A 13,232-nucleotide genomic window follows, 5' to 3' on the forward strand; every position below is an offset into this window, starting at 1 on the left:
AGAAAAACATTAGAATAAAACTCAAAACGAAATACCTACAAATAGAATGAATCAAGCAGAAGCCAAAATATTAGGCCAGAAAGATAAAGGATCTAAACCAAATATGCAAGAAATAGGAGATTTAAAAAAAATAAATAATTCATACATACATAAAATAAAAATATTAAAAAAGAAGTGAAGTATACAGAAATAAAAGTCACCATGAAGACTAAACTTACAAACTTCAGGTACAGATGAATGAGAAGAATCCCAATTAGTGTCATAGATCATAACTTCAAAAAGATCTTAAAAGGAAACAATCCTAAATTAAGGGGAAAACATATACACACTGATACAAGAGGCACACAGAGAACCAAATAGAACACACTGCCACTCTAACACCATGTAAAGACACAACAATATCCCATATGAACATAGGCTCAAAAATGTTCAATACAGATTATACATCATGAGCAAGTTGCCTTTTATCCCTTAGTATAGAGATGGTTCAATATACATAAGCCAAAAAATAAATTAAAGCACATAGATTTAAAGACAAAAATCACATGATCAAATCAATAGCTGCAGAAAGAGCCTTTGAGAAACCCAACACATCATGATAAAAGTCCTAGATTATATAGAACTGGAAAAACATACCTCATTATAATAAAACGCTATACATGGAGAACCTACAGGCAATATAATCCTAAATTGAAAAAAAGCTTTAAAAATTCTCACTGAAATTACGAATAAAACAGGATGTCCACCATCTCCACTCCTTTTCAAAATTGTGTTTGAAATACTAGCTGGAGCAACAAAGCAACAAACAGAAATTAAAGGAATGCAAATAGGGAAAGAAGTCAAAGTTCTATTTATAGATAACACTCTACTATACATTACAGAGTCCAGAAATTCTACCAGAAAATATCTACAAACTAAAAATAAATTTGCAATGTGGCAAGATACAGAATCAACTTGCAACAACTTTTCTATACACCAACAAAAAACACACAGAAGGGGGCCATGGACACACTACTATTCATTCATAAGAGCCTTAAAGAAAATAAAATATCTAGGAACAAACCTAACCAAGGAAGTGAATTACCTCTACAATGAAACTTTGCATCTCTGAAGGAACTAAAGGCAGACACTAGAAAATAAAAGACAACTCACACTTGTGGATTAGTAGAATTAACACTTTCAAAATGGCCATCATAACAAAAAGATATGAAGACTGAACCCTGAAGCTGCTAAAAGAAATAAGCAGTTACCCTTCATAATAAAAGTGTAGGAAATGAATAATATGGTTCCATTTGCCCAAGAATTAAGGCCAAAAATTAGAAAGTAGGCCATCAAGAAACTTAAAAGCTTCTGCACAGCTTAAAGAAAAAAAATCAACTGGATGAAAAGGAATCCTACAGAATGGGAGAAAATCTTTGTCAGCTATTCATCTGATAGTGGGTTTACATCAAAAATGTATAAAGAACCCAAACAAAAAATCAAGACAAATGACCATTCAGAAGTGGGCCTAGGATATGAACAGAGAATTTTCAAAAAAACAGTTAGGAAATATCTTTTAAAATGTTCATCATTGGGAACAATAGGGAAACACAAATCAAAACAACTTTGAAAGTTCATCGTATCCCAATCAGAATGGCAAAGATCAGCAAAAACTAGTGATAACAAAAGCTGGAGGGATATGGAGGAAAAGGAACTGTCATTCACAGTTGGCGGGATTCAAACTTGTCCAGACACTGGAGGTCCCTGTGGATAATTCTCAAAAAGCTAAAAATAAATCTGCTGTATGACCCAGCTAACTCCTTGGATTATCCTCAAAGAATACACAAAGAACATGACACTTCAAAGATAACTTTGCTCATCCATGTTTATAACTGCTAACTTCACAATAGATAGGAAATCTAATCAACCTAAAAGTCCTACAACTGAAAGGGATAATGAAAATATGGTGCATATGCTATATATAATACTATGTAGCTATAAAAAAATGAAATTATGAACTTTGCAGAAAAATGGATAGAACTAGAAAAGATTATATTGAGTGACCCAGATCCAGAAATGCAAAGGTCATATTGTTCTTTCAGTAGAGGCTCCTATGAGCCAAATTTTCAGACATGAGTGTATATGTTTATCTGGGGGTAACCAATTAAGTAAAAGGGACCCTTCCAAAGTGGGGAGGTGGCAAAGCAGTAGAGAGGAATAGTGATTAGATTGGGGAACAGGAAAAAAAGGACAGACCTCTGATTTAGAGAAGGGTTAGGGAGATAAATACAGGAGGAGGAGAGAAAAGTGCAAAATAACAGTAAGAATGCTGAAAAGTTACAAGGAATCATACTACCTGCTTACCTAAAACCAGAAAAATCCTTAATGCTCATATACAGTCTCAACTGAGCTGGCAGTATTTGCTTCAAGGGCTAAAGATCATCTAACAAAAACCCAACAGTAGGCATGAGAAGCTCTCTTTTGAGTTGTGAGTCAAACTTGTCACAGACTCCCAAAACATACAGGCAACTGCTATTGCTTTTGCTTGCCCCTTGAAGATGGAAGATTAAGTCTCTACTACTGCTGAAGACACCCTGCCCTTCAGATGAAGTGTACAGAAACCTAATTTGGAACTGACTTGAAATACTTCTCTTGAGTACTAAATTTCATGGTAGAAGCAAAAGACACCATGCAGCTTCCACTGGTGGAAAGCAACCAACAGACCTGCCTAGCTTTGAGATCTATGAACTACATTAGTACCCAGTATGGCACAATGGCCCTAAGGCTACAGTAGTAGTATGCATACCTTGGGGGCAACTAACAGCTCTCTAATTGGACTTAAGGCCCACTCAACATGTAATCATGCCTGGTACTTAAAACCTAGCCGACTATCCAAGGCTAGAAGTCATGAATCTTGGAAGAGAACCTACAATCACCACTTTACACCCAAATAACATTCTAAATAGTTGTTCTCACATGGGCAGTTAAGTGTAGTTCTTACCCCTCATCAAGGAGACCTCTCTTTGCAACACAGACCATTACAGAGAACCATAATCAATCAAAATGTAGAGTTGTAGAGCCTAGTCCCAATCTATACATCTATAAAACATCTCCTGAACCTAAAGCTTAGGGAACATTGCTGAAGAGGGGGTAATGCTCTAACAGCCAGATGTTCAGAGAGTTCGCTGTGAATTGTGTCTTCTAGGAATGTTAGAAACTACGCCCATAAAGTCTCACCGATATAACTGCCTAAACCTGAACTGAAAAAGAACAAGAGCAGACATGCTAATGTCAATGGGGGAAAGCCCAGCAGGCCTCAACCTTACACAAAGAATACAGGTAACTGAGGAATGTTGAGAGGGAGAAAACAAAATTGGTATGTTCATCATGATGAACATACCAATTGTTTATCCTATATCAAATGATAGTCCTGCAAGCATATATACAACTAAGATTATACAAACTGAGCAGGTCACATTTATGTACTTAGAAATATATATGTGTATAGATATATAAGAAGCCATGATGTGAAAGAGTACAACAGGGTCCATGACAGGGTCTGGAGGGAGGAAAGTATAGGTAAAATGTGATTTTATCATAATCTCCAAAAACAAAACATTAACCTTCAAAAAGCACAGAACCAAAAAAATAATACTGAGATTAAAAAGGTGACTGCTTTGTTGTTGTTTCAATTGTTTTATTTGTTTTGAGACAAGGTCTCAGTATGTAGCTCAGACTGTCCTAGAATTCACTATACAGACTAGACTGGCCTCAAATCAGAGATTGCCTGCCTCTGGTTCCTGAGTGCTAAGATTATAGGTATGCATCACCATGCCTGCCTCAGTGACTGCTTTCTAAGTGTCATGCTAATCACCTCAAGAGAAATGGTAGCATAAAGAGTGAAAGATCAATATTTTGATTGTACGGGACATAGGATATGGTTCTGTTATAACAAAGTTCTTGGCAGTGAGCTCAGTCTAATGAGTTACACCTACAAAAAAATACAAATGTTAAGAGAATCTTTCTAAGTCCTTTTCCTTGGTTGAGGCAGACAAATTAGATAATGAAGATGTTAAAAGACGGAGGACGGTAAAAGGACTCAGCCTGTAAAGACACCTGCCACTAAGATTGCTGACCTAAGTTCAATCCCCAGGGCTCACATGGTGGTAAGAAAGAAGCAGCTCCTACAAGCTGTCCTCCAGTCTTCTGTGGTATGTGTACACCTGTAAAGGCAAACATCCACACAAAAAGTAGGAAAACATTTCATTAAAAAATATATACCCACACACAGATTAAATCCCATTCTCAGACATCATCCAAAAAATTCCTTTGTGGAGTGAATAGCAGTTAATGCAGAAAATCACAACTGGTCCAAGTATAGAGAATATGTGTCTGTGAAGTGCTAGCCATAAACCAGACATCTATATCATAAACCTCTCTGAGGCTCAAACAACACCTTAGAATAGAGGACAGAAAGAGGCAAAGGTCAGGGAAAGACTGGGGCAAAACTGTTATCTTCTGGGCATGACAGGACTACTGACTGAATCATAAACTCAAAGTAGCTGTGGTTGCCTACACACAATGAGGAGAATGAACATTCTGGTAGAGTGGTATCCACCTCTAACAACTATTGACAATTGGCAGCTTCTGGTGAAGAAAAGGTCAGATCTCGTTAAGGACATGGTTCCTGGTAGGTCAGCCATGCTCTAGTGGATGGCCTGACGCCTATGAATATATATATATAGGCATCACAAATAAAAATCAATAGGCTGAAAAGAGGCATAAAACTGACAAAGAATGGAGGTGGATCTAGAAGTAGTTAACGGAAGGAGTGTTAAGGTATCAAAATGCATTGTATGCATAAATGAAATTCTTGAAAGTTAAAAATATTGTAATAAAAAGATTAATAATTGTAAAACACATAATACAGAAAATTTGCTGTAGTAATATCCCATCCATAGGATTTTTCAAAGCTACTATAATCATGTGAAGGGTCTTCTCATATATTAACATACATGAATTTAAATTTATTTCCATCTTTTAACACAGACATAATCTACTGCCATACCACCCTGAATGTGCCATATCTTGTCAACACAGATATAGCCAAAAGAGAAATGTCACTAACTCACAAAGAAAAAAGGGTCAAATAAGACAAGATTTTATTTTCCTAAGTTAAAAAAAGGAGTAAAATGATAACTCTTTTCTCAAGCAATGTTTATTTAATCAGCTCCAAAAATCAGCCAAATCAAGTTTAATATGTAGAATTAACCAGTTTAATTCAGGCTGCCATTTAAAAAAGAAAAAAAGAAAGGAAGAGAGAGAAAGAAAGCAACAACAAACAAAACATCAGCCTCAGTGGCTTGAATTATAAGTATTGTATGACTGTTCTGCAACTTAGAAATTAAAAGACCAAGGTGGTAGCAAAATTGGCTTCTATCTTTGGCTACAAATAGTAAACTTCTCAGTACCCTAATATGAACTATCATCTGTATGTGCACACTTCCAGCATCTCTTCCTAAAAGCCAGCAGTCCTGCTGAGTTTGTAAGCCATGATATTTATGCTCTTATTTAATATAATTACCACTCTAAAGGCACTATCTGCATAAAAATCACACTGGGGATTAGGGCCTCAAGATGAACATTGGTATTCACTCCAGAATACCAATGACAGGTACCTAGCTTTGAGTTGAGATATTATCAGTGTTTAAACTGTATGTGTGTATGTGTGTGTGTGTGTGTTTTCTCTATCATGACTGAGACAAAAAAAAAAAGAAAAGAAAAGGAAAAGAAAAGAAAAGGAAGTATAGTACATGTTGAATATCCCTAATCTAAAATACCAAATATTTAAATGGATTTAAATTCAGGATGTTCAAGTGATATTTATAAAATTCATATACATATTCCAGAATTTGAAAAAAATGAAATTTGAAATTCTTGCCCCAAGTATTTAAGATAAGAAATAATCTATGTTTTCTCTATCACTCAGTTCCAGTTCCGTCACTCAAGTTTTCCAAAGTATTACACATTAGTGTAGCAGCAATTCTCAATGTAAAGTTATAAAAATTAAGTAAAACAGTCTGTATGCAAGGCAAGATGGTCAAACCTGTAATCCCAGCAGTCAGGAGATGAAGCAAGCAAAGTAAGAATTCAAAGCCAGGGAAGCTGAGCTATATAGCAAGAAAGGAGGAAAGGATGAATGATTGTGTCTATGTGTGTGTGAGCACATGTGCATGTGTCTAGCAAATGATTAGGAAATGCAGGGCACTAAGCCTTTGCCTTGCTACCCCTCAAAACAAAACCAAGCCAACAGTTTGATATTTTTCTGAGTCTAAACATATATAAAAACTTAAGAGAACAAGAGTTCATCTGATCTACCATTACATAGTAATGTGAATGTAAGTAAGCTACTCAGAGTCTGTTTCTATACCTGAAAATGGGGTTCCCTCTGGCATTAAAATGCCTGTTGTATACTGAAAACAATATCAACTATTAATACTACAAAAGATAATTTTCAAACTTTCTAAAAAAAAAGATCAATGAAATTATGGTAAGAAATTCTGATATCCAACTACATTTTATATTTATACTTCTTTTTCCCCTATGATGTTTATTTTTTAACTCATTAAAAAATACAATCACCAAAATGCCTCAAATCCTGTAGAAATGTGTTAAGACAAAGAGGTAATAATTAAGCTGTTATAATAACTTTTTAACTCATTCCAAAACATAACACACTGCATGTAACTTCAAGGTTCTACACCTATCATACCAGTATCTACACATTCAAACAACGCACCATAACTTGCACTGATTCGCAGTATGTTCTTAAAAACTATTAAGATGACAGAAGCTAAAATAATATTATATATGTATAATATATATGATAAGGAATGTATAGCTGAAAGGCAATTTACCATGTCATGCTTATAGAAGCAGTTTGTATTTGCTTTTTCTCCTACCCTGTATCTCCCCTGAGAAACCGTCTCAGCACTGTTGTGACCTCTGGTCAACTACAAGGATGGCCTATGTCCTACAAGATCAAACATTCAGCCAAGACTTGATTCATTACATAACAATAAACAAATTTATCTTAATTTGCAATTTGCTTGTTTTTAATAAATTATATATATATATATATACATATATATATATATCAAAGAACTGTTGAAAATACATTTCCCTTTGACTTATTATCAATGATTGTTTTATTAGTATACTTATTTTAGATATTTAACATCATGGTAAAAATTGAGCAAAAGGGAGTCAAGAATAGAAAATATTTCAGAAGCCCTGTTCTAAAGCAGCACTTGGACATGGCATGTGATACACACCTACAATCCAAGTACTGGGAGAATTTCTAGCCCTTTACCAGCCAGCACCACATTGTAACAAGTAAATAAAAACAAGTAAATAAAAAATGAAGTAAAACTGTCATTTTAGCCAGTAACGTGGCCATCCCTATACTCTCAGCTGCTCAGGATACTCAAACAGAATGATCACTTGAGCCCAGAAATTCAAGTTCAGCTTGGGCAACATCTCTTAATCTTGATTCAAAAAAAAAAAAAATAGTAGTCATAAAATAACTATACCTAATAAGGGTATCCCTATACCAAAAGAATTACTAGACCGTTTTATGAAAAGAAAATTATATTTTTATTGGGGGAGGTGCTATTTATTTACTGGAACACAGTAAATAAATGTGCTGGCTGCCAGTCTAGCCAAAATAAATTTGAGCTCAAGGTCTGGAGAGAGACCTGGCTTCAAAGAAATAAGGAGAAAAATGACAGAAAAGAACACTTAACAGTTTTATGTACCACACATACCCAGGCATGAACATCCATACATACTTGAGCACACACCACACATCCATGTACCATACACACACACACAAACATAAGAGATGAACCACTAACTAGAGGATCTGAGGCTCTTGAACACGCACATGGAGCTGAGTTTCCTGGCAACTCAGTGTAGACTGTGACATGAAGAATAAACCTTATTATTATTTTTTTTTTCCGAGACAGGGTTTCTCTGTATAGCTCTGGCAGTCCTGGAACTCACTCTGAGGACCAAGCTGGCCCCGAACTTAGAAATCCACCTGCCTCTGCCTCCCAAGTGCTGGGATTAAAGGCTTGCGCCACCACTGCCTGGCTAAACCTTATTTCAAAAAGGAAAAAAGAAGTGGATTTGTATAATAAGTAGTAAATTTTAAAAGCATACTAGAAAATTTGCCTAGATAGCTCAGTGGCAGATATTTTGTCTACTATGTGAAAAGCCCTAGATTTGATTCATAGCACTATAAGAATTATGTACACATGGCCCAACAAGTTATACTCAGGAATATATACATATACACACACACATATATACATATGTCTATGTATATATGTATAAACAAATACAAAAAAGGCATTAAGTAACAATTTTTAAAAAGAGGTCATAGATTTGAAGGAGAGCAGAGAGGAACATGTGAGAGGATTTGAAAGGAGAAAAGGAAGAGAGAAAAGTAATTAAATTGTAACCTCAAAAATAACAGATATATATGACATTTTTTAATATGAGCACTTAGTAAACTTTATATTTATTCCTAAATATATTTTATAATAAGGAAAATACTAATAGATTTCTCACAAACAAAAATTTTCCCAAATAATCATGCTTTTTCTTAAAAACCTAGTTTAAAAATAATCTGTATCTTATTCAATTTTGCTGTCAATTTTGAATTCCTCTTTACAAGCCTATTAGAAGCTAGAAAGTGAATTTGATGGCTCACGCCTATTATATCCCAGTACTTGAGATGCTAAGCAAGTTCACCACATATTCATGGGTAACTTGGGCTACACAGAGAATTCTAGGTCATCTTATACTAGAACGAGAGCCTTTCTTAAAAAATAAAATAAAAATGACTCTATTAGAAATAATTTAAGAACAATATCCTGGGACTAGAAAGAAGGCACAGCAGTTAAGAGTGCTTGCTGTTCCTGTAGAAAAGCAGTGTTTGGTTCCCGTCACCCACAGAACAGCTCACACCACCAGTAACTCCAGTTTTAGGGAACCTGATGCCCTCTTCTGGCCTCTGTCACTAGACGCTGGCACAGTACAAATACATACATGCAGGCAAACACGCATACACATAAAATAAAAATTATTAAAATTATTTAAAATGGCTTTTAAAATAACAAGATTCTAAATATGCCTAACTCAATTACAGAAATGGCACAATACTGTATTCTTTCAGGATTAAAAACTATATTTTTTTATAATAAAAACATAATTGATTCTTTTCAAAAAGATATACAGTGTGCTGCAATTTTTTAAACCTTTCAGAACATTTCTGACAGACTGCAATACAAATACAAATTAGAGAAATATTAGAATGAAAAATTATTCTTTGTACCAAATAACATTAAAAGAAACACAACATCCTTTCACCATAGCTGGCTAGAATCAAAATAGAACTAAGTTGAAATTTGCAAATGCAGCAGAAACAAAGCCTTGTGACCAATGCATTTTCTAATTACAGTATGATACAATACAATACCCATACTAATCAAAAGTGGATTAGTATTATAAAATGCCTCCCTGGTTATTTTAAAGTCATTTCTTAAGTCTCTTAAAGAAGCTGACCCTCCCAAAGAAAACTTCTAAAGTGTTCAGAAAGTGTCAATATATGAAACAAATCTTTTTTCCCCCTAATATTCACCAATGCTATGGCAATTCTAAGAGTCAATTATGATTGATGTGAAAGATCTAAAACATTTTTGGCCTATTATTACTACTTCCCATCTCAATACTTTCTCTTTATAAAGATCAACCTACAATTACAAATACATACCCATTTATGAAAATTAGACAACTCTAACTTATTGGGGAAGAGCCATTTGCCCTGATCATGTCACAATCAACTACCAAAATTAATTTCCACTACCAAAATGCTAAGAAGAAAATTTTTTTTACTTTAATGTATTTAATGTCTTGCATATAGTAAATATATAAAATATATTTGCGCTGGGCAGTAGTGGTGCACACCTTTAAGCCCAGCACTTGGGAGGCAGAGGCAGTCAAATTTCTGAGTTCGAGGCCAACCTGGTCTACAGTTAGTTCCAGGACAGCCAGGACTACACAGAGAAACCCTGTCTCAAAAAACCAATATGTGTGTGTGTGTGTGTGTGCATACATATTACATATATTTACATGTAAATAAATAAATCTAGTAATTCTAAGGAAGAAGTTAGTGTTCAGTCTGGTGGCTTTTAATCACTCCTGTAATTCACAGAATTCTTTCCTTTCTCTCCACTTCTCTAAAGAGATCTAGTGTTTTATGAATCGCAAAGCTTCCAGCAGACATTAAGTAGGAGTTTGCAACTGCAGTAAAAACAAAACATTCTGACCAATGAATCTGCAACTTACACTAATATATTCATTTAAATACCTGTACTCAACGCCTCTTACTCACAAAGTGAGCACTGGAGTACAATAGACAGCGGCTGCCTTTACAGTGCCAAGCTCTGCTGAATCCTGGACACTATCTCAATTAGGAAGGGGCAGAACCATATCCGGTTCCCACTGAATACAGTTTCCCATGCTTCCCATCTTAAAAACTTTTACGTCTTCCCAGAACAGCAATAAATACACGAAGACGCCAGGAAGAGTGCCTGTAGGGGAAAGTGACTGATCAAATTAAATCCCCATATATGGAACCTGAAACTTCAAAACTTGTCAAACAAATTACAGCGGCAGGAGCACGGTACGTGTTGCCCCTTCTTTCCCACTTACACGGAGTCAGCTTCCACAATCCCTCAACAGCAGTATGACTTACTGGTTAGTTGGAGGTGCGGTCAGCGGTATGGCCACCTCTTCCTCCTCGTATTCTGGTCCATCCAGGGAGTCACCTTCATCCACTGTCCCGAGACCGGAGCCCAAAGGGGGCAGCTGAGGAGGCGGCGGCAGAGGAGGGAATCCGCCGCCCGGCCCGAGCGTCTCAGCAGGCAAAGACAGAGTCCCTTTGGTGAAAGCGACGTCTCCGGCAGGTCCGGAGGCGGCAGCACCCGCCACGCCAGCAGCAGCACCGCCGGTCAGCCCGGCGCCCCCCAAGACACCGGCCACCGGCCCGGTTCCCAGGAACCCGGACCCCGACGCGGCTCCGCCGCCGAGGGCCGCAACCAGGTCGGCGTCCGCCAGCCCAGGACATGGGGCGGCTGCCACCGGCAGGGCCGCGGGTAACTTTACCCGGCACGCTGCCGGGTAGGCGCTGGAGCCCGTGGCCGCGCCGCTGCCGCCGCCGGCCCCCGCGGTCGCCGGGCCGCCTTCCTCACTGCCCGCCTCAGCCGCCATCATGTTGAAGCCCGCTCTCCTCTAGCTCTCCTCCCGCCGCCCGGGAGCCCCGGGGGCCAGCAGGCCCGGGCTGCGAGCCGCCCCACCCAGGCGCGTCCCCCTTCGGCTCTCCAGGCAGAGGAAACAACAACAAAAGGAGAGCGCCCGCCGCCGCCGCCGCGCCCCCTCCCCGGGACACAGCCCAAGCTCCGCGGCTGCTGGCTTGCTTACGGGAAGCGACGCGGGCAAAAAAGCCCGGCGCCTGCAGAAACGCTAGGCGAGCCTCGCCGCGCACACCCACACTCACGCGCACACATGCACAGGGGCGCCAAACTTCCTGGCTACGCTAAAGAGGAAGGGAAGCCCGCTGCAGCGGCTGAGGCAGCGCCGCCTCGGCCGCAGCCGCGCCTCAACGCCCGAGTTCCGGCCGCCCCCACCGCAGCCACCACTGGGGCTGCCAGAGCCGCGGCCGCCGCAGCCTCATCTCCGCTGGCTGGAGACCCGAGCGGTGGGAGGGGCGGGAGGAAGGGGGCGGGGCCGCAGAGCCCGACTCCACGGCTGGCTACCTGCGGCTCCCGGGAGCGAAACCCAGGAGAGAAAGGAGGGCGGGGCCGGGAGGAAGGGAGGGGAGGAGCGAGGGCTTCTGCGCAGGCGCCTTCCGGGAGCGCGTCCCGACCGAGGAGAAGGAAAAGCAGCCTGGGCAGGAAGCGGCGGGCACGCGCGGAGGCGTGGCACACTTTCCCACTGAGGGGTGAGGGACGTGTGGCCACGCCACCGGGCTCGATGCAAGGAAGGCCTACCTCTCGCAGCTTTGTTTACAAGGAGAGAAGGAAGATGGCTCATCTCCAGGCCCGAGGAACTGGAGGGACGAGGAGGCGGTGGGAAGGAAAAGATGATGCCAGGAAGTCCATTCAGTACTTTGTGACTTGTAGAAAAATGGCCTTTGCCGCCCGTACAATCAGCAACAAAAGTCAAAACAGTATTCATAGTTTATTCCTTTCCGTTGCATGATATAAATCACCGTATAACTTAGGTAAAATAATTTAAGCCTAGATCTTTGGACCCAAGAAAACAACGGTTGAAAGAAGCCGTGGAAAGCGTGTAGGTAGAAATCAGTTCTACCGTTCTATACATAAGTTCTCTTCACCGAATATCTCTCTGACATTATGTTTGCCTGTCAGATAAGGAATGTAGTATCAAGAGAAAAAGTGCCACCGAAGTCATAAATCAATGTATTTTTGTCCTAGTTTGTATGCAAAAATCTGCAACATGTATCAAAGATGCACTGCATGTGTGAACTTTGACAGATGTCACCCTTAATGTATCCTAGGAAAAAGTTTTGTTTCCTGTGTGTGTGTGTGTGTGCAAACTCATAAATACACACTCAACTGTTATTTTGCTGTTCCCTGGGGATAGGTTCCAGGGCCCTACTGAGTTCCAAAATTATTATCTTATATAATTTGTGCACATTTTCCCATTTATACAGTAAATCATCCCTAGCTAATCCACAATTCTTAATTCTAAATGTCATTTATGCCATTATTATTATAGAGTAATGGCAAGACATCTGTGCCAGTGGAATTTTTTCCAGATATTTTTATATGAGGTATGTGCCACTCATGAATAGTTTGCTGATATAAAAGCAGATGGTATAATATAAGCAGTCATTCATATAGAGAGATCGTGGTGGTTGTTTGAAATTTATCAGTGTTAGAAATTTGGCCTTCAGGATTCATGTACTGTACTGGCTTTTCTGTTCTCCCTCGAGAGTGTCACATTGAATGCCACTGATTATTGATAATACTTTCTCTGTTAAGTCTGACCAAACCAACTTGTTAAGAATAGCAAGAAGCTGAGGTAGAATACCAGGGAAAGAGGGCAGGGGTACCATTAAGGGAAATGACAAAGTACAGACAGGACATTTTCATATTCCTGTA

At 39.1% G+C, this 13,232-nt stretch overlaps 1 protein-coding gene and 1 long non-coding RNA gene across 2 annotated transcripts in view; one reads left to right on the plus strand and one right to left on the minus strand.

Annotated features, from left to right (window-relative positions):
- The window catches only part of LOC116083411, a 27,336-nt gene extending 20,168 nt beyond the window's left edge, over window positions 1-7,168 (plus strand). Inside the window, exons 2-3 of the long non-coding RNA XR_004115701.1 lie at window positions 3,185-3,318; window positions 6,919-7,168. This is a non-coding gene — a long non-coding RNA (uncharacterized LOC116083411). The remainder of the gene's footprint in view (window positions 1-3,184; window positions 3,319-6,918) is intronic.
- Rasa1 (RAS p21 protein activator 1) overlaps window positions 1-11,444 on the minus strand; it is a 72,862-nt gene extending 61,418 nt beyond the window's left edge. Inside the window, exon 1 of the mRNA XM_031360200.1 lies at window positions 10,802-11,444. Within this exon, the coding sequence (XP_031216060.1) occupies window positions 10,802-11,319 (518 nt within the window). The 5' untranslated portion in view covers window positions 11,320-11,444. The remainder of the gene's footprint in view (window positions 1-10,801) is intronic.
- Window positions 11,445-13,232: the final 1,788 nt, after the last annotated feature.

The sequence above is a fragment of the Mastomys coucha genome, unplaced genomic scaffold, assembly GCF_008632895.1.
Source record: "Mastomys coucha isolate ucsf_1 unplaced genomic scaffold, UCSF_Mcou_1 pScaffold8, whole genome shotgun sequence".
Lineage (NCBI taxonomy): Eukaryota > Metazoa > Chordata > Mammalia > Rodentia > Muridae > Mastomys > Mastomys coucha.